This window comes from Lynx rufus, unplaced genomic scaffold (assembly GCF_022079265.1).
Source record: "Lynx rufus isolate CCGP_SWC_20201006 ecotype Redwood Valley unplaced genomic scaffold, mLynRuf1.p SCAF_14, whole genome shotgun sequence".
Classification (NCBI taxonomy): Eukaryota; Metazoa; Chordata; class Mammalia; order Carnivora; family Felidae; genus Lynx; species Lynx rufus.
This window is the reverse complement of record NW_025814828.1, coordinates 709,161-730,036: the sequence shown is the minus strand read 5'-3', so window position 1 is coordinate 730,036 and position 20,876 is coordinate 709,161. Positions and strand designations below refer to the sequence as shown.

The following is a 20,876-nucleotide window of genomic DNA, read 5'->3' as shown; positions in this document are numbered from 1 at the left end:
GTGGACGGCAGAGCACGCCTTGTGGCGGGACCCGTGGGCAGGAGAGGCGCTCTTGTGGTGTGTGGGGGCCGTGCCCAGATATTCCCAACATTCGTTCATTCATTCAGTGTGGAGACGGAGAAGGACCTCACACTTGGGGAAAGAGGCAGAGCTTGTGGGCACAGGCAGCGGTCTGTGCAAAGGTCCTGGGGTCTGGGGTGCTCAGGACCAAATCCTATGTTGTGCGTGGAGATTACTTGAAAAAAACTTTTTATAAACAAATTTCTTAAGTATATCTGTTTTGAGAGAGAGACAGAGAAAGAGAGACAGCAGGGGAGGGGCAGAGACAGACGGAGAGAGAGCCCCCAGCAGGCTCCGTGCTGTCAGTGCAGAGCCTGATGCAGGGCTCGGACTCACAAACTATGAGATCCTGACCTGAGCCGAACGCGAGAGCCGAGGCTTCACCCGCTGAGCCACCCAGGTGCCTCCATAGAGGTTCCTTTTTAAGACCAAAAATGAATCCGCGCGCTTCACGCCCCAGGGGCAAACGGGACGGCACGCGCTGTGTGGGTCGTTCACGGACGCGTGGGTTCTTACCGGCGTTTGGATGTCCAGCTCGTAATACAGCATGTGACTCGAAAGGTCGAATCGGATCTCGGGATGTTCCCACCGGATGATGTGGTGCGACCGGTTGTAGGTGATGGTGATGTTCCTGGGTGGATCGTACTTCTCTACGGCAGCGAAACACGACAAAGTGTTTCGTGTTTAGCCCATTCGTTGTCTTTTGTTTTAAGTTTATTTATTTTGAGACAGAGGCAGACAGCAAGTGTGGGGGGTGGGGGTGCAGAGACAGATGGAGACAGAATCCCAAGCAGGCTCTGCACTGTCAGCACAGAGCCTGACCCGGGGTTCGAACCCACGAACCGTGAGATCATGACCTGAGCCAAAACCAAGAGGCGGACACTTAACTCACTGAGCCACCCAGGCGCCCTCGACCATTTCTTTTCTATGAAGGCCCCCCCCTCCAGGAATGTAAGAATTAAAATTAAATTTGTATGCTTTTCTCCTGCTCATAGACTGCTTGTTAGTTTAATTTGCAATCCTCGGGCACTGAACCTAAGAGTGTAGAGGAAAAGTTTTTTTTTTCTTGTTTTGTATTCCCACGCACAAGAAGGCTGTGATGCGCCTCTTGGAAGAAATACACGTATTAGAGAAGCATCCCCCTCACCCCCGGGGGCAGCCCGACACCGGTCACCTTGGACGGCGAGCAGAACGCAGGGCGAGGAAGGCCGCGACTTACCGATTTGAACGGCCTTAAATGGAGTGAAATCCAAAAACGGGATCGCCGTTTCCCTGCTGGTTCCGTTCACCAAGAAGAAGTAATTATCCGTCCTCTGGGGTTCGCCCAGTTGGTCGAAATGGCAGCCCACGCGGGTCCCCGTGGGGCCGAGGATGTAATGGACGCATTCCGCGTCGGCCTCATGCCTGTCACGTGCAAGGGGGGTGAGGGCAGGCCCGCCTGTGAGTTCTCGTGGGCAGCCGTTGCCAGCCACACCCCCCCTGCAACCCAGAGAACCCGCTGATGACAGGTGACAGTCCCGTCCCCCAAATGAGCGTAAAACCAGAACGCGATGTGCATCCCAGGCGACCGGCCGGCACGCGGCAGGCACGGGCAGGGGCCCACCCTTTGCAGAGCGGGGGGGTTACAGCCCCTTCCGTGAAGCATTCAGTGTCCAAATGGGGGACGCCCTCGTCCCTAGGACGGGAAGGGGGGCTGCATGCTGGGGCCAGGACGCGGCAAAGTTGCCCGGTTCTCCCCCCCTCAGGGGCCTGGCCGATGGGCGCGTTCCTGGGTGACTTTGGGACCTTTCGGGGAGACGCCCCCCTGCACCCTGAGGCCCTGAACCAAAGGCTGAGCACTTGACGTGAGGACCCCCGCGCGGGTCCCGGGCGCAGCGAGGGCTCCCGGTCACCTGGACGCCCAGAACAGTCGATACTTGACGTCGGCCGGGGCGGCCGGGCCGGGCGCCCAGCTGCAGTTCATGAAGCGCACGTTGTAAATGAGGCAGGAGAAGTTCACGGCTCCGGAACCTTCCCTGCCTGGAGAGACACGGCCCGAAATCTGTCGGTGCCCCGCGGGCGGGCCGGGAACCACGCGTCCGCAGCTGACGGGGACCTCACCTGGGTTGGCGAAAGTCAGGACTTGGAGGAACACGTCCCCGTCGCAAGTGACGTTCACGGTCAGGTTGGCCCCCCTGTGCAGCACGGAGTTGGGGAAGGTGCAGACGTAGGTGTGGTCCTCCGTCACCTGCAAAGGCCGCATTGCCTTGTCTGCAGGCGCCCCTGCCCCGGGGCTCCCGGCGGGAAGGGCCCAGGGCACCTGAACGCCAAGAGCACTCCAGACGCCCCACCAGCGCCCGGATGACATCGAATCTACAGCACAGATGTCACGGGAACGACACCCAGCCTGCATTTCTTTCCCCAAAGAATTACCGTCAGCAGGGACAGAGCACACCCTGACCCACGACCTCCGGGAAACCCCGCCCTCGCCTATAAGAACCAGCTCAGAGGTCCCGCGGAATCAGGCGCATGGGGACACCGCCCTGTCTGCCATAATCCAAAGAGCTCACATCTGGTCCATAACGGCCAGGACCTGATTAACGCCAACGACGTCCCTACTTCTGTGCATACTTTCCTTCAAACACGTATCTTCCCCCAGCGTGCTGCCCTCGGCCACCTCAAACCTCTTTTCCCGTCTCTTGTCACATCTGCACGATTTACTGCTGTGTGTGAAGAAAATAGTATACAAACTCCCAAGTCTAACTGCTGCATTGGGTCCGTTTTCTTCTTTCTGTGAAGCCCCCCCACCTCATGACACCGAGAATTTTAACACCATGTGAAACCTGCCTCGCTTAATCTGTCTTTTGTCAGTCTAATTTGCACAGCCCCGTGGACATCACTTAAGAGTGTAGAGGAAAAGTGTTTCTGCACATCGGCACCAATAGAAAGTGTTCCCACTTCTCAGCCTGACTTTGAGGCTCTGCAAAGGTAAGAGAGGGTGGCCGACACCCTGGCTAGAGCCTAGACGGCTGTGGCACGGGGGCCGTGGCGGGGGGCGGGGAGGGGGACAAGGTGTGCGAATACGCCTGAGGATCCAGCCAGGGCCTGCGCTCCGAAATCTGGCCTCCAGCATACGTTCTGGAAGGGGATTCTGCAAGCATGCGGGTGACGGTCACTGATCCCTACACTCCGTCCCTGTCACTTCCCAGGCCTGGTGTCGGCGGGGGGGGGGGGGGACTCCCCTCATTTAAGGAAAAGCAAACAGGCCCAAAATCAGGAGTCTGTGAAATGCTAAGTGTACAGACGCCCTTTCCTGGCAAAACGTTCTGTTCCAGAAACCTGACAAAAACGAGTTGCCGACCCCGTCCCCGTCCCCCAGCCCCTGGGCCACTTTCCTGGTACACGATTTGTCTACTGGGGACATTGGGTGCAACTGGGATGAGGCACAATGTAGCCTTTTGTGTCCGGCGGCTGCCGTCACCCGGCAACATTTTTGCCAAGTTCATGCACGTTGTTGCAGGTACCGCGCTGTGTTCTGCTTCATGGGCGAATGGCACTGTTCACTTCTCATCATCGTCTTTCCCCCGGGAGCGTGGCGTCTCTCCCGACGGCTCCTACGCGGACCGGGGTGAAACGCGGAACTGGAAAAAGGGGCCAGGGCGGCGCGGGCCCGCGGGGAGGCCGACAGCAGCCAGCCCAAGGCGGCCTCATGTGCCAAACACAGAGCGCACTGAGGACACGAGATTAAAAAAAGCTCGAGAGGAAAACCAGACCGCGTGCGGCGAGGAAAGTCAGCACGGGCCGCATCCTGTTTGTCAAACCCCGGATTCCAGGGGTGCAGGGCGGCCCAGCGGGTGGACTCTGCCCACGTGGCTGTGATCCGGTGGAGTGTGGCCAGGAGGGAAATCATCACACGCACGCACATTTCCTCCTCAAGTTCAAAACCTAGGAAACGCGGACCACCGTTAGCTCCCGCGTGTGCCGAACGGGGCGCAGGAAGTTCTCCTCTCCCGGGGGGAGCGGCTGGAGATCCCCAGGCTGCAAAGAACCCCAATACGCCCTCCTGTCCGGCTTGCAGGAGGGGGGCTGCCAAGGAAGGAATAAAACACACCCAAGTTCAGGAATGCCCTCCGATCGCTGCCTGCTGGGCCTCACGGAAAACCCCAAATCCCAGAGAGAAATTGTGCAATTCTGCGGCCGCGTTTTCTGAGTCTGCAGAAAAGCCCCCAGCTCCCAACTAAAAACAAAACCTGACTATTAAAAAAAAAACCCAAAAAACGGAATGAGCTGTTTCCTACTAAAGCCTTGGGAGAGGACAGAACTGGCACATGAAGCGGTTTGAGATAAAGGTGGCCCCAGGAGGCGGCTCAGCGAGGGTCTCCTTCTGGAACATTCCCTTTCAAACCAGCGGGAAGGAGGAAGCTGCCAGCTCCTTGAAAGCATTGCAACCTCTTTCTGCAAAAGAACGAGGTGTTGTTTTTTTTTTTTTTCTTTTTCCTGCAGGAGAAAACCCTCAGATTTGTGCAGACCGCACGGAAGGGAAGGAACCACAACATACACACTCGCACAAACGGGGGCTTTTAGGAAAACACAGCCAGACTCGACTTTCCGTTGCTGGCACAGCTCGGATCCAAGACCACCCACAGGATATTCCGAAAGGAACCGAAATCATTGAAAAAAATTTAAAAACGTGGGACGTCTGGCGGGCCCAGTCGGAAGAGGGTGAGACTCTTGATCTCAGGGTTGTGAGTTCAAGCCCTGCGTTGGGTGTAGAGATTTACTTAAAAATAAAATCTTAAATACTATAAAAAAGAAGAAAACTCCAAACGCCAGGCTCATATACTGAATTCAACGTGGTGGTTTTTTTTTTTTTCACATTTATTTATTTCTGAGAGACAGAGAGAGTGTGAGCAGGGGAGGGGCAGAGAGAGAGGGAGACACAGAATCCGAAGCATCTCCAGGCTCCGAGCTGTCAGCACAGAACCCGATGTGGGGCTCAACCTCATGAACCGTGAGATGGTGACCTGAGCCGAAGTCGGAGGCTTAACCGACTGAGCCGCCCAGGCGCCCCGGAATTCAACTTTAAAAAAAAAAAATTGTACTAAGCTCGGAGGCGCCTGGGTGGCGAAGTCGGTTTTCTCCCTCTCTCTGACCCTCCCCTGCTTGTACTCTTTCTCTCAAAATAAACAAATAAACTTAAAAAAATTTAAAAATTGTACTAAGCTTGTGTGTATTAGTGAGGCCGACCAGGGGGATGGGGAGGGGAAAACCTGATCATCTCAGCTGAGGTCCCAAATCAAGTGTTCAAGAAGGTGCAAATTCTGTGGGTGAAAAAAGCTTACATCAGCAAGAATTTAAGGGAATCTCTTTGACCTGACAAAAGACCTCTGTCTCTTTTCTTGTTTCTTTTCTTTTTTCCTTTCTTTTCTTTTCTCTTCTCTTTTCTTTTCTTTTTTCTTTTCATTTCTTTTCTTCTTTTCTCTTTTCATTTCTTTTCATTTCTTTTCTTCTTTTCTCTTTTCTTTCTTCTCATTTCTTTTCTTCTTTTCTCTTTTCTTTCTTTTCTTTTCATTTCTTCTCCTCTTTTCTCTTTTCTTTCTTTTCATTTCATTTCTTTTCTTTTCTTTTTCCTTTCCTTTCCTTTCCTTTCCTTTCCTTTCCTTTCCTTCCCTTTTCTTTTCTTTTTTACATCAACGGCCACTACTGTAAGTACAGAAACACTGAATTTTTAGGGGCGCCTGGGTGGCTCAGTTGGTTAAGCATCCGACTTTGGCTCAGGTCACGATCTCGCGGTCCGTGAGTTCGAGCCCCGCGTCGGGCTCTGTGCTGACAGCTCAGAGCCTGGAGCCTGCTTCGGATTCTGTGTCTCCCTCTCTCTCTGACCCTCCCCTGTTCATGCTCTGTCTCTCTCTGTCTCAAAAATAAACATTAAAAAAATTTTAAAAAATGAATTTTTGAACTGTTTTCTTGAATTCACAATGAAAATTGAAATGGAAACACAAAGTCCACACGGTTCTAGAGGAAAGAGCCACATTAGCATTCTTTCTAAACAGGACAAAATTCGGAGAACTGGATGCTTTCCCAAAGACAGTGAATTTATAAAAGAGGGTAAGGACCTGTGGACACAGAGCCCATAACATCAGTGGCTTTCCTGCACCACAGCAAACAGTTAAAATAAAAAAAAATTTTTTTTCAAGCCATCAGAAGAATGCTATGAAATGCACAGAAATGACCAACACAGTTTTTTTAATCTATATTTTACATAATCATAAATTTTTATATTTATTTAATAACCTTGACATTTATTTTATTACTTTTTTTCCAAGTTCATAACTTTTAAAAAATGTTTATTTTTGAGAGAGAGAGAGAGAGAGAGAGAGAGAGAGTGCACGGGCGAGCGAGGGAGGGGCAGAGTGAGAGGGAGACACAGAATCTGAAGCAGGCTCCAGGCTCTGAGCTGTCAGCAATCCCGAGGGGCCTCCCGAGGAAACTGCGCTCCACGGAGGGAGGGGATCGGGGTCGTTGAAAACGCCCTGGGCAGGAGTCATACCTGCACCGTTGTTCGGCAGGCAGACAGGTACAGCCCTGTCCGGGGCACCCCCACCGCTGTGGGGACCCTTCCCTGGGGAACCCCGTAATCATTTTAAGGTGAAGACATTGGGATTCAACATATGCAGAAAGAAACATTTTGGAGGGGGTTCTCTTATCTGACTAAAATTTTTTTCCAACGTTTTATTTATTTCTGAGAGACGGAGAGAGACAGAGCACGAGCAGGGGAGGGGTGGAGAGAGACACACACACACAGAATCTGAAGCAACTCCAGGCTCCGAGCTCTCAGCACAGAGCCCGATGTGGGGCTGCTCGAACCCACGCACCATGAGATCATGACCTGAGCTGAAGTCTGATGCTCGACCGACTGAGCCCCCCAGGCGCCCTTCTCTTCCCTTTTCCCTACCAGTTAGGTATACAAGGCCCTAACTTTACCTATTCATTGGGCTACTCTTTTTGTAAACTCCATATGCACAGAAATACATTTCCTCCCGTCTCTTCACCTCTTCGTCGTAATCGTTTATCAGGTTAATTCACAGCCCTCAGAGACAGAACCTAAGAGTGTAATGGCTAATTTTCCTTGCCCAACCTCCTTAGAATGAAACTGAGGAAGCGTGTGAAGTATACGATGAGTCAACGAACAGAGACCAAAGACAGGGACGGAATCCAGACGGGACTGTTCTAACGTGAAGGGGGTGGGATGCACGTAAGGGACAAATCCCTATCTTTTCCCCTCCCCCTCACGAAAGGGGAGAAATCAAAGTAAAGGCAGGTGCAGAAAAGACCGCTGTTATATTCTCCCTCATACGCGGGATTTAGTGTGTAAATTTTATCCCCACTATATGGAGGCAGAGTGCAAATGTCCCCAAAGGTGTCAAAGGTGGCATGACCCGCCCCCACCTTCTCCTGGGCCAAAACGAGGGCAGTGACCCTTCCCGCCTGATGCGGAGAGCCAGCACCGAGAAGACACTGTATACACAGAGCTTACTAAAATAACCCATATCTGCCATTAGGCTTGTCGCTAATTGCCCACTCACGTCCCCACAACTTATTGGCCCCAGAAGCCAAAGTGCCCATTCCTCTGACAACCCACCTCTCACTCAGAATTCCTCACCCTCTTAAAAAACTGGTACCAAACCTCCCTACTCCTTGGGGTTTCCCTTCTTTCCTCTGAACCTTCATGGATATAAAAAGTTACCATAGGAACAAATCTGTACGTCTTTTCTCCCGAAAAATCTGGCCCGTGTCATTTTAATTTACACATCCCTACGCAAGAGCCTAAGAGGATACAGGAAATGTTTCTTTCTTCCCGGACAAAAGCAACAGGGGTGGGAATCGAGGCAGGCCAGGGGCGTGAGAGTCGTCTCACAGGAAAATTCCGGATTCACAAGGCGCAAAGCCACAAGGCGTGAGCCCCGAAAACACTCACCTGTGGGTCCACCGTGGCGGAATAGGCAGTGGGCGTATCTATTGTGCATTCCTGGTCACTCACGTTTCTGGTGTAAGTCCAGGTTAACATTTTTTTCCTTGAATCCAGCTGCATGTTTATAATAGGGGATATTTTGTCTTGCGCTGTGATTAAAAAAGCAAAAAAACAAAAAGACGCTCAGAAGCCTTAGTCGTGGGGGGGGGAGGTTGCAAATCAAACCCACAAGGTCAGAGCGCGTGGGGGGCTCAGCGGGTTGAGCGTCTGGCTCTCGATTTCCGCAGTTCGTGAGCTCGACCCCTGCATCAGGCTCTGCGCTGACAGCACGGAGCCTGCTCGGGATTCTCTCTCTCTCCCTCTCCCTCTCTCTGCCCCTCCCCCACTTGCGCTCTGTCTCTCTCTCAGAAATAAACGCATAAACTTTTTCTTAATTTTTTTTTCAACGTTTATTTATTTTTGGGACAGAGAGAGACAGAGCATGAACGGGGGAGGGGCAGAGAGAGAGGGGGACACAGAATCGGAAACAGGCTCCAGGCTCTGAGCCATCAGCCCAGAGCCCGACGCGGGGCTCGAACTCACGGACCGCGAGATCGTGACCTGGCTGAAGTCGGACGCTTAACCGACTGCGCCACCCAGGCGCCCCACGCATAAACTTTTTCTTAAAGGAACGAGCTGAAAAAAAAACAAAGAAAACGAACAAACCACAGGGACATCACTTCTCGCCCGTGAACTAAGCTATACTAATAATAATTTGGGAAATACAGAAAATAATCAGAAAAACAGACAAATTGGGTAGAGCAATAATTTGAAGACTATGGAAAATAATTTGAAAGACACGAGTTGGCTACAGTCATAGTTTGAAAAATACGGAAAAATACAGAGGCACCCGGCTGGCTCGGTGAGTGGAGGGTGCAACTATTGATCTCCAGGTTGTGAGTTCGAGCCCCGTGCAGGGGGTAGAGATTACTGAAAAATAAAATCCTTTAAAAAAATAAAAAGAAAAGAAAAACATAGACAATAGTTTGAAAACTACAGAAGATCATTGGAAACATACAGACAAGTTAGCGATCGTGACGATAATTTGAAAATTTCAGAAAAATACGGAAAATAATTTATAATTAGCCACAGTGACAATAATTTGAAAAATGCATCAAATCATGTGAAAACTACGGAGAAGGGGCTCCCGGGGGGCTCAGTCGGTTGGGCGTCCGACTTCGACTCAGGTCCTGATCTCGCGGTTCGTGAGTTCGAGCCCCGCATCGGGCTCTGTGCAAACATCAACTCCAACCCAATCCCAGGATCTGCAGCATCTGTGAAATGGGATCGTGGGGGACCCGAGCCGAACTCCAGAGTCACACGCTTGATCGGCTGAGCCCCCCAGACGCCCCTGGGCACCCCGTTTTCCTGGGCCACCTGCGGGAACATGTCTACATGCTCTCTGGCACCTTCCGGTGGACGTGTTGCGGGATCGAGTCTTCACCCTTGGGTCCCTGATTCTGCCCGCGAATAAACACCTGTAGTTCGATTTGCAAAAGGCAAATTCTTCCCCTAGCATGGCGGTCTCGGGGCCGGGTGACGCTTTAGGTCTCGGGGGAGGGACTTCTGTCCCCTTCTGGCGTCATGGGGGCCGGGGGGGGGAGTGACATCCCACCCCGTCCTGGGGCGCCCGCCTCTACCTACCCGGCCGTGGTTGTGCACAGCATGCCGACTTCAGGACGACCAGGAAGGTCACAAGATCCAGCACGGCCGCCATGTCCCAGCCCCAAAGCTGCACCTTCACAGGAGACACCAGGTCAGAGGTCAGATCCCCAGCTGCCTCCCCCCCAGGGGTGTCACCGCTAATGAGCTCCCGGCCGCATCCCTGGCCCTTGCTGGTCACGTCCACATTCCTGCTGCTGAGACGAAAAAAATCTTTTCCCGGTAACCTCTTAGGTTCTGTACCCGACGCCCGCAAATTAAACAGATGAAAATTTAGCAGACACACCCGTTTTAACTACATATATACACACGGGGTCTCAGAAAGAAACATGCGGCTCGGGGAGACAGATGGACGACCAGGGCTTAGAAGCCGTGTCAGATTCAGCTTGGGAAAAGGGGTTCCGGACTTTCCGATGGGGACGTACAGCTCTGGGGAAACACAAAAGAGGAAACGCAGGAAATTCATGGCCATTAAGGTCTGTCTTGTCAATAAGAGTCTCTCACATGATGAGACGTCTCTGGGTGTAGTTCTCCCCGTACGGAAACATCTCCACCATTAGAACATCCATTTACGGGGCGCCTGGGTGGCTCAGTGGGTTAGGCGCCCGACTTCCTGCTTCTGCTGGTTCTCAGTGGCCTGTCCCTCCAAATCACCCTTGTGCCCAAGAGGGAGACTTTGGGGTGACGCGTTCTGGTGCCCTTCAAGGCGCACCTGTCCTGGGTCAGCCCGAGGGCGGAGGGGGGCCTGTCTGTGCCTCATCCTGGACCTCACCTGCCTCTCGGTTCACGTCGTCCCACCTTCCCTTTGGGGGGTGGCCCTCCCATGCCACCGACGCCCCTCGGGGCCTCCGGGGTCCTTTTAGGGTTCTGGGGGGTCAGGACCCAGAGGACGTGCTGTCATCGTGGAAACATTTGCCAGCACGGAAGGAAGCGGAGTCACGTGTCCGGGCCACGAGGCGAAGTGAGCCCTCGGGGCGGGGCCGGTGCGGAGTCGGGCTCCCCATCAACACAGAACCCCAGGGGCGGCCCTTCGAGAAACCCAGAGCCGACAGAGATGGGAAGCCGGGCCCGGCGATGAAGTCCCAGAGCGCCATTTGAGGCCCAAGGATGAGAAAAGGCTTTGAGGGGGAAGAGGTCATTTTCGGCCTCAGGAGCTGAGGTCCCGGCCTAAGGGGGTCTGAGAACACTGGGGGTGGACGTGTCCCTTCGCCAAGAGAGAGGGATCCGGGGGCTGGATAGCGTCCCCTAAAATTCACGAGTTCAAACCCTCAGCCCCAGGACCTCAGTGGGGCTGTATTGGGTGGTTGGGCCTGAAAGAGGAGACGAAGGGAACATGAGGTCACGAGGGTGGCCATGGTCCCTCAGACCTGGGGTCCTTAGAGAAGAAGAGGTCAGCACACAGACATAGACAGGGGACAGCCACGTGAGGACTCGGGGACATGGTGTCTACGTGGTGAGGAGAGAGGCCTCAGGAGGAACCAGCCTCAGCCCCGCGTGGACCTCAGACGACCCCAGCCTTGGTCCTGCCTGGATCTCAGCTACCAAGCTCAGCCCTCACTGGACGTAGAGTCCCAGACTCAGCCCCACTTGAATCTCAGAATCCCAGACTCGGCCCTGCCTGGACTCAGACCCCAAACCTCCAGCCCTGCCTGGACCTCAGACCCCCAACCTCCAGCCCTGCCTGGACCTCAGACCCCCAACCTCCAGCCCTGCCTGGACCTCAGAGCCCCAGCCTCGGCCCTGCCTGGAACTCAGACCCCCAGCCTCGGCCCTGCCTGGATCTCAGACCCCCAACCTCCAGCCCTGCCTGGACCTCAGACCCCCAACCTCCAGCCCTGCCTGGAACTCAGACCTCCAGCCTCAGCCCTGCCTGGACCTCAGACCCCCAACCTCCAGCCCTGCCTAGATCTCAGACCCCCAGCCTCAGCCCTGCCTGGAACTCAGAACCCCAGCCTCAGCCCTGCCTGAATCTCAGACCCCCAGACTCGGCCCTGCCTGGAACTCAGAACCCCAGCCTCAGCCCTGCCTTGACCTCAGACACCCAGCCTCAGCCCTGCCTTGACCTCAGAGCCCCAGCCTCAGCCCTGCCTGGACCTCAGATTCCCAGCCTCAGCCCTGCCTGGAACTCAGACCTCCAGCCTCAGCCCTGCCTGGACCTCAGAGCCCCAGCCTCAGCCCTGCCTGGATCTCAGAGCCCCAGCCTCAGCCCTGCTTGGATCTCAGACCCCCAGCCCCAGCCTTGCCTGGATCTCAGACCCCCCAGCCTCGGCCCTGCCTGGATCTCAGTCTCCCAGCCTCAGCCCTGCCTGGACCTCATACCCCCAAGCTCAGCCCCTCCTGGACCTCAGCCTCCCAGCCTCTGCCCTGCCTGGACCTCAGACTCCCAGCCTCAGCCCTGCCTGGACCTCAGATTCCCAGCCTCAGCCCTGCCTGGAACTCAGACCTCCAGCCTCAGCCCTGCCTGGACCTCAGAGCCCCAGCCTCAGCCCTGCCTGGATCTCAGAGCCTCGGCCTCGGTCCTGCCTGGATCTCAGAGCCCCGGCCTCGGCCCTGCCTGGACCTCAGAGCCCCAGCCTCAGCCCTGCCTGGATCTCAGACCCCCAACCTCCAGCCCTGCCTGGACCTCAGAGCCCCAGCCTCAGCCCTGCCTGGATCTCAGAGTCCCAGCCTCAGCCCTGCGTGGATCTCAGAACCCCAGCCTCAGCCCTGCCTGGATCTCAGACCCCCAGCCTCAGCCCTGCCTGGACCTCAGAGTCCCAGCCTCAGCCCTGCGTGGATCTCAGAACCCCAGCCTCAGCCCTGCCTGGATCTCAGACCCCCAGCCTCAGCCCTGCCTGGACCTCAGAGTCCCAGCCTCAGCCCTGCGTGGATCTCAGAACCCCAGCCTCAGCCCTGCCTGGATCTCAGACTCCCAGCCTCAGCCCTGCCTGGGTCTCAGACTCCCAGCCTCAGCCCAGCCTGGATCTCAGATTCCCAGCTTCAGCCCTGCCTGGATCTCAGACTCTCAGCCTCAGCCCTGCCTGGACCTCAGATGCCCAGCCTCAGCCCTGCCTGGATCTCAGACCCCCAGACTCGGCCCTGCCTGGATCTCAGCCTCCCAGCCTCAGCCCTGCCTGGATCTCAGACCCCCAGCCTCAGCCCTGCCTGGACCTCAGACTCCCAGCCTCAGCCCTGCCTGGATCTCAGACCCCCAGCCTCAGCCCTGCCTGGACCTCAGACCCCCAGCCTCAGCCCTGCCTGGATCTCAGACCCCCAGCCTCAGCCCTGCCTGGATCTGAGACCCCCAGCCTCGGCCTGCCTGGATCTCAGACCCCCAACCTCAGCCCTGCCTGGACCTCAGACCCCCAGCCTCAGCCCTGCCTGGATCTCAGACCCCCAGCCTCAGCCCTGCCTGGATCTCAGACCCCCAGCCTCGGCCCTGCCTGGACCTCAGCCGCCCAGCCTCCAGAACCAGGAAGGAATAAATGTCTGTTTGGATCCCGCTCCGTGCGGGGTATTTGTCCCGGCGCCCGAGCTGAGTCATACAGCAGAGTCACCAGAAAGCAAAGGGGGCCGATGGGGGGCCATGTGTGTTTTCACGGGCCTCCCCAGCATCATCTGGGTCTGCACTGTGAGTCCGAGGGTGGGAGCTCCTGCCTGGACCCTGCAGGGGGAGCCTGGCGGGCTTCCTGGTGCGTCCGGAGGTGGGTTCAGCAGGCAGAGGTGTGGCTCCGTGGGCCCCCACCTCGGGACGGGCCAGCCTGCGGACGGAACCCGGAGACGGTCGGATGCACCCTGTGACCCCAGGGCATCCCGCAGAGCGGACAGAATCTGAACTGGGCACCCCGGGGGCCTCCTGGGAACACGGCCGAGCCATGTGCCAAGTCCTGATTGGTCCTTACATCGCCACCTTCACGTGCAGGCCGTGTCCCTGAGTCACGGAAGCTGGATGTGTTGCTCAACCCTTTGCGTGGCTTTGCCCCAAGGTCGTGCCCATCAATGCTCCCGGACACCCCGTTTCTTACACACGTCTCAGTGCAACGAACAGGATCCCCTTTTCTTTCCGTTTGCATGCCCGCGCCTCGCGTCTGCAAGAAAGCTCCTGGGTGTTTGCAGCCGTGTCTCTCTTGTCCACCGTCGGGGGCTGTCTGGGGAGGTGAGACCGTCTCTTGCCCCCGACAAGCGAAAGGACATCCCCAGTCGGTTCCCTGCACATCCCTGCGCCCCTGTCCTCCCTCCCGTGTGATTTTGAGACAAAACCTCAGCTCGCCTTCCGATGAAAAATCTCCGCGTGTGTACGTGAACTAACTGGGGTGCAAACTTAAAAAATAACGATATAAAAAGGGCGCCCGGGGGGCCCAGTGGGTTGAGCGTCCGACTTCGGCTCAGGTCGTGATCTCACGGTTCGTGAGTTCAACCCCTGCATCAGGCTCTGCACTGACAGCTCGGAGCCTGGAGCTGCTTCGGATTCTGTGTCTCCCTCTCTCTCTGCCCCTCCGCCACTTGCCCTCTGTCTCTCTGTCTCTCCAAAATACACATTAAAAGATTTAAAAACATATAACAATAAAAAATAAGAGAGGAAGAAAACAACAGAAACGTCTGTGCATTTTTCAGCGACCAGGTGCTTCAGCATGTGACCCCAGGACCCCAGGGTCGTTCTCACTCTGAGAATATTAACCTGTCACGAGGGGGGGGTTCCCTCTATCGACGCCTACATTTGCTACTGGCTTCCTGTCTTTCCTGTGGGCTCCAAGGACCCGTCCCCAGGCTTCGGCAAGGTAAGCCCGCTCTCCGGCCACCGGCCACTGATGACGCCTGGCCCCTTCCCAGCCGATCGGCCCGTCTTCTGCGATGGGAACCAGGGTTGGCCTCAGGCCTCAGCCACCCCGTCTGCCCCTTGGTCCAGAGCCTCCAGCCCCGAGGCAGGACGATCGCAGAGGTCAGCGTGCACCTCGGGGACGATCTGAGGGCTCGCCCACGGCCAGCGGCTGTGAGTCACGGCCTGGGTGCACCTGCTCCAGACGTGGCCTCGGTGGTCTGCTTCCCCAGTCGCACCCTTCCCAGGCGTCACCTCGCCAACCCCCGCCGCCTGGGTCCCCACCTGCACCACGATCTCAGACCCGTCTGTATCAGAGACCAGCCCTCGGTCAGGGATGCGCCCCGCCGTCTCCGCCCTTCCCTCCCGTCCTGAGCACCCCCTGCCCTGGGACAGCAGCCCCCCGCCCCCACCAATGGGACGACGTCCACTTACTGGCCGCTCAGCTCTCGGCACCTGTCTTGGGCCGTCTCAGCACTTTCGGGGGACGCTGTCCTGCCCGGGTGACAGGCAGTGACGATGACACCAGACGAGCAGGGTCCCCGAGGGCAGACTCTGGGTGCGGACAAGGAGACACGGCCTGGTCAGGAGCCTGTGCTGCCCGGAGACCCTCGCATGATTCATCTGGACGCACGTCAGCCGTGTCCTGCCCGTCAACGAGCAGCGGCCTTGTTATCTCGGGACAGGAAGCGTCCCCGACGTGTCCAGCATGAAGCCGGCCCTGTGCCGTTTATCAGCCATTCAGGGTTCCTGTTTCCACAGCTCCGGGTCTCTGGACACTTGCCCAACGGGGTCTGTCTGGGGAGCGCAGGGGAACCAGGGTCTCCGTGCTGGGCTTCCTGTTCTGGAACTTTCTGTGCCCCCCCACCCCCGATGTCTGCTCCTCTCATTCAGGGGGAGGCGAGCCCATTGTCAGGATTCACGATCTCGTAGACGTTGGGGCGTGTGGGGTCTGTCTCGTCTACACCACAGGACAAAGTGGTGTTTGACACGAGCAAAGAAGGCCATCACTGGGTGTCATGGAAGGGTTGTCCCCAGGCGGACGTGGTTGTAAGTACAGGTCTTGGCACATGCAAACCATTGAGTGGTTTACATCATCCCCAGCCATCTGCACTGCTTAGGCCCCTGCTGTCTACTTCAGGAGCGGGGCTGGGGGGGCGGTGATCTTTCCCTCCCAACCCCACAGCTAAGTGGGACGTTTCCAGAGGACCGTGAGTCCTGAGATGGTCGGCGGTCTCTGTGTGATTTGGAAAAGGGAGCGTCTCACGAGTGTCGATTCAATATGGCGCCCTCTTTGGCAAGATTCCTGGTCGTGGGGAAGGAAGCCCGCCACGGGGCCGGGCGGCCGCTGAATCGGCAGGCGGGACCTACGTCGGGGTCAGGTCTCCTCAGCCGGCCCTCGGATCGACAAACGCCACGGATATCGCCGTGTCTGGGGTGGTCCGAGGCACGGCACGTGGACAACACAAGGGACCGGAATGCGAAAGGCCTTGCGACCATGGGGTTGACCCTCTGGGCCAACGGTGGGAACGAGGAGGTCCTACGGAGCAGTAGAGGCAGTTGTGCAACATTCGGGGACGCAGGAGGCACCTGGCGTAGGAGCCTTGGGGCAGGGATGCCCTTGGCGGGCAGTGCGGGTCTAGAAGGTTCTAGAACACAGAAACGGTCCACAGTGCCGAGCATTTTCTCCACCAAGAGCCGATGCGGGGGACTTGGTGGTCAAGACTCGGTGTGTTTTCTGTTTGAAAGGGTGTTTGCGAAGGGATCCATTCCCGCGTCAGAAGAGGAATCCCATCGTGAGGGAGAGAATCCTGGCTTCCTGTCCGCGTCTCGTTTACGTTCTAGAGGCACTTGGATGGTCAGTCGGTGAAGCGTCCGACTTCGGCTCAGGTCGACATCTCTCGGTTCGTGACTTCAACCCCTGCATCAGGCTCTGCGCTGACAGCTCAGAGCCTGAAACCTGCTTCGGATTCCGTGTCTCCCTCTCTCTCTGCCCCTCCCCCGTCACACTCTGTCTCTCTCTCTCAAAAGTAAACAAAAAAAAATTTTTTTTTGATAAAAAGAATCTGCCTCCGCCCCTAGACACGTATCACAGAATTCGAAAAGATCATCGTTGTGGGTTGGACGTGCAGTGGGGTTTCCCCAGCTCATACCCTGGCCGGAGCTCGCGAGGGGCCTCGGGTGATGCACCTGCCCGTGCGCTCGAGAACGCCCAGGAGACGCTGAATTAGGAGGCTGCTGTGTGCCTCTGGAACCACCTCCGCTGCTGGCACTTTGGTGACAGCTCTGGGACACCCCGGGGCTCGCCAAGACGGTGACCGTCCCTTTCGGTTAGCGGCCTCCGCGTTGAGGAGTGCTGGGGGCCGTGCGGGGAGGGGGCCTGGGAGAGCGTGGCTCACTCTGGGTTATATAACACGCGTTGTGCGAAGGGCGGGTCCCCGAGGCTGCAGGTGGGGATGGCCGGGCCGTCTTGGGCGTGACGGTGGGTCCTGTCCCAGAGAAGCATCGCGGGGGACCCTGGGGTCCTACAGGTCTCGCAGCACGTGGGGGCTCGGGCCAGCAGCCAGCCGTGTGTGCAGGAGCCTAGAACCTTCCACGCCTGCTGCTGACTCCACGGAGACGGAGACGAGTTACAAGTGTCAGAGGTCGACGTGGCTACAATGTTTCTAACTGAAGGCTGCAGACCGGCCAGAACGTTCCAAGCTGGGATGCAGTGCGTTCGAAGGCAGGAAACCGCGCACCCCTCCCCCGCACAGCCCGTGAGCCTCACAGACAAACGTTTCCCTGTCCACACCCGCTGGCGGTTAAACCAGCGGGTCCGAGCTTGGAAAATATTTCGTCTCAAGTCCCAGCGGATGAATCCGAAGGGACAGGACTCGTCCCCACCCCCCACCCACGCCCTGCTTCTCTTGGCCTCTGATCTCCCCACCTTGGCGTCTATGAAAACGCTGAAAACGGTGTGAAAATTACAGTTTCACCAAAACCAGGTGGGCTTTATACGAAGATGGATGGCAAGGGGGTCCACGTGTGGCTGGAGACGGGCTGGGGCTTTGGGGACTCACCCACGGGGGAGGGAGTCCTCACGACAAGGCTGGAGTTTGTGTCCCCAGAATATATGTCCCTGTTCTAGCTCCTGGTACCCGGGACGGGGACCTGATTTGGAAACAGGGTCTTTGCAGATGTGATGAGGGATGTAAACAGAGCCCATCCTGGATCAGGGTGGCCTTAAATCCAGTGACAGGGGACCTGACAAGAGGAGAGACACAGACACACAGAGAAGCCACATTAAAACCGAGGCAGACACGGGAGGGACGCGGCCACGATCCCAGGGGCGCCTGGAACCCCAGAAGCTGGAAGAGGCAGGAAGGAGCCTCCCCCGGAGCCTCTGGAGGGAGCACAGCCCTGCCTGGACCTCAGTGGCCCTGCCCCTCCTGGACCTCAGTAGTCCTGTCCCTCCTGGATGTCAGCGGCCCTGCCCCCCTTGGATCTCAGCGGCCCTGTCCCTCCTAGATCTCAAGGGTCTTGCCCCGCCTGGGTCTCAGCCGCTCTGCCCCCCTTGGATCTCAGCGGCCCTGCCTGGATCTCAGACTCTGGTCTGCAGAGCTGGGGCGGGGGTTGGGGGGAGATGCACATGGGAAGTTTCAAGGCCTCCCACAGTGGTTTGTGCTGCTGTGTCGTCAGCCCCTTGGAACCTCATGCAAACGCCCCCTCCCACCTGGGCTGCCCTGCCTGCATTTCCAGAGTCCGATCACCTTCCAGTGGGTCCCCGGTTCCCTTACCCACCGCCAGCACTTGTCCTGCTGTCCTGGCCCCTCACCCCGTGCCTGTGCAAGAGAAAGGACCCCCACTCACCTGCACGGCCTCCTGCGAGTGCCACTGTGTCCCCAGGTCTCATTTCCTGGGGGTGAACTCCCCATGGGCTCGGATCCCTCCCCCGTCAGCCGCTCAGCCCCCCGGGTGCCTTCGCCTGACGCTCTTGACCATGGGAGACCCTGGGGGCCGAGGTGGGCCCCAGACCATTATCTCAGGAGCACAGGCACGAGGGAGCCTTCCTCCCCACAAGTGGTGTGGCCCCACCTGTAAGAACAACGGGGCTGTGAGAACCACGGCTCCAAGGAAAACCCCAAGGTCTGGGCCTGGTCCCTGCCACCACTCTGGTCCTTCTGACCCCCAGCCTGTGGCTGGCCGGTCCCCACAGCCTACGGCCTTTGCAAGGTGTGGAGCATGAAAGTATTCCTCTGGGACTCATCTTAGGGTTTTCTTCTCCGGGAAACCTCAGGGTGTGCCCTTGAGGTCGTCACCTGATTAGACGAGGCCCACCCCCGTGTGACGTCACCTCTCTTTACTTAAAGTGAGCTGCTTGCGGACTTTTGGTCCCACCTACAAAACACCCCTCAGTGAGTGTTTGACTGAATAACGGAGTGGGGTAGCGGGCTGTCGCCCAGAACTCTTAGCTGGTTGGGGAATGAAAGAATCACGGCCAGAGACTCCTCCTTCTGAGTTTAGATTCCCCACAACACCGTCCACGCTTCCAGATGAGAACGAAATGCAGGGAGTCTGGGCCCGTGCTTCCAAATTCATACTAGCAGGATGATGACTGATATCACATCCGCTCGCGAATCCAGGAAGTGACTCTAAAACATGTTCAGGGTCAGAGGAGAGGGAGGCTTGGGAGGCGGAATGGAGAAGCACCTGTGGGAACCCGTGAGGTGGGGTGAGTCGGAGACACGGCCGTGAACTCCTCCAAGAGTGTTGGGAGCTGCTGTGGAACAAAGAGCCAGGACTAGGAGGTCTGCACCAGCCTCTCCCCCCGGGGCCGGCACGCCTGAGCCCAGAGGAGCCCATGGGAAGGCACAGGTTGGGCGTGGGGACTACCGTCGGGAGCGTGTGCCCACTGCCGTGGCGGGGGTCACCTAGGACCGGCACAGGGGACCCACTGGACAGCACATCATGATGAGTTCACCCTTTAAATAGTTCCGTGACGGGCATTTCATGTGGATGGGCATCACATGGATGGGCAACAGCGCCCCCCTCCGTCCCCATTATTCAAACACTCACTCGGGCTGTTTTGTAGGTGGGACAAAAAATCCACAAGCAGCTGACTTGAAGAGATGCTAGTTCACATGGGGGGGTGGGCCTCGCCTAATCAGGCGAAGGCCTCAAGGGCACACTCTTGAGGTTTCCCAGAGAAGGAATTCTGCCTCAAGTCTGGAGTGTCCCCTACTACATGCCCACCTGCCCGGCAGATTTCACCCTCAGCAGCCCCGCCATCGACATCGCATGAGCCAATTCCTGGATAACCATCTGTGTATCGTCTTCATGTGTATCTTTTTGTTTATATGTGCGGATGTGTTTCTGCAAACATGTATCTCTTCGTGCATAAGTATCCACACGAATTTCTGCAAATATATATCTTCGTGCATATGTATACACACATATTTCTGCAAACATATATCTCTTCGTGCATATGTATCCACACATATTTCTGCAAATATGTATCTCTTTGTGCATACATATCCACACGTATTTCTGCAAACATCTATCTCTTCATGCATACGTATCCACAGGTATTTCTGCAAATATGTATCTCTTCCTGCATACGTATCCACACATATTTCTGCAAGTAGATATCTCTTCGTGCATACGTATCCACACGTATTTCTGCAAATATGTATCTCTTTGTGCATACGTATCCACGTATATATTTTCCTGTCTCTTCTGGGTATATATTTCGATATGGATCTACCTGGATCTGTGTCTGTATCTGTATCTCTCTGTATATACATTTTCCACATATATCTTGCTCTCCCGTTAGCTTTGTCCTCATGAACAAATCCAGCCCGGAGGTAAGCCGTGGTTTCCACGGGACACTCCTGCTGGCTTTGGAGACCTTCTGCGGGCACCCCGGGTACGTGCAGCTGACATCCTTCACGGCCACGTTCGCTTCCGGTCCTGGATGTGCCCTGTTGTCTCACGAAGGCCCGCGTTAGACGCTCTCCTGGCGCATACCCTCACGTGCGCAGGGCGGCCTGCAGGTCGTAGGATTTGCCCTCTCAGAAGTCACGACGCAGAGGTGCGGCCAGGATCTTTGAGGGAAGTCCCCTCCCCTCCCTCCCATGCCCGCACACAAAGGTGTCCAAGTCCTGACCCCCATGTTGTGGACTAATGTCCCCAGGGACGTCCACGACCCGATTCCCGAAGCCTGTGAACATGTGACCTTCTGTGACCAACGGGCCCTTACAGGTGATTACGCTCGGGACCCTGAGATGGTCCCCGTACGGGGAGGCCACTGTTCGCACGGGACAAGTGTGTCAGAGGCCACGTCCCAACCCCACCGGCTGCTGGCAGGCGGACGCCTGAGCCACGGGA

At 56.6% G+C, this 20,876-nt stretch overlaps 1 protein-coding gene across 1 annotated transcript in view; it reads right to left on the bottom strand.

Annotated features, from left to right (window-relative positions):
• LOC124509310 (granulocyte-macrophage colony-stimulating factor receptor subunit alpha-like) overlaps positions 1–20,869 on the bottom strand; it is a 28,470-nt gene extending 7,601 nt beyond the window's left edge. The window contains exons 1-9 of the mRNA XM_047075816.1: positions 18,360–20,869; positions 17,570–17,753; positions 14,943–15,062; positions 9,695–9,788; positions 8,018–8,160; positions 2,161–2,287; positions 1,953–2,079; positions 1,280–1,464; positions 577–710 (exon numbers count right to left, since the gene is read on the bottom strand). Of these exons, the coding sequence (XP_046931772.1) occupies positions 577–710; positions 1,280–1,464; positions 1,953–2,079; positions 2,161–2,287; positions 8,018–8,160; positions 9,695–9,767 (789 nt within the window). The 5' untranslated portion in view covers positions 9,768–9,788; positions 14,943–15,062; positions 17,570–17,753; positions 18,360–20,869. The remainder of the gene's footprint in view (positions 1–576; positions 711–1,279; positions 1,465–1,952; positions 2,080–2,160; positions 2,288–8,017; positions 8,161–9,694; positions 9,789–14,942; positions 15,063–17,569; positions 17,754–18,359) is intronic.
• Positions 20,870–20,876: the final 7 nt, after the last annotated feature.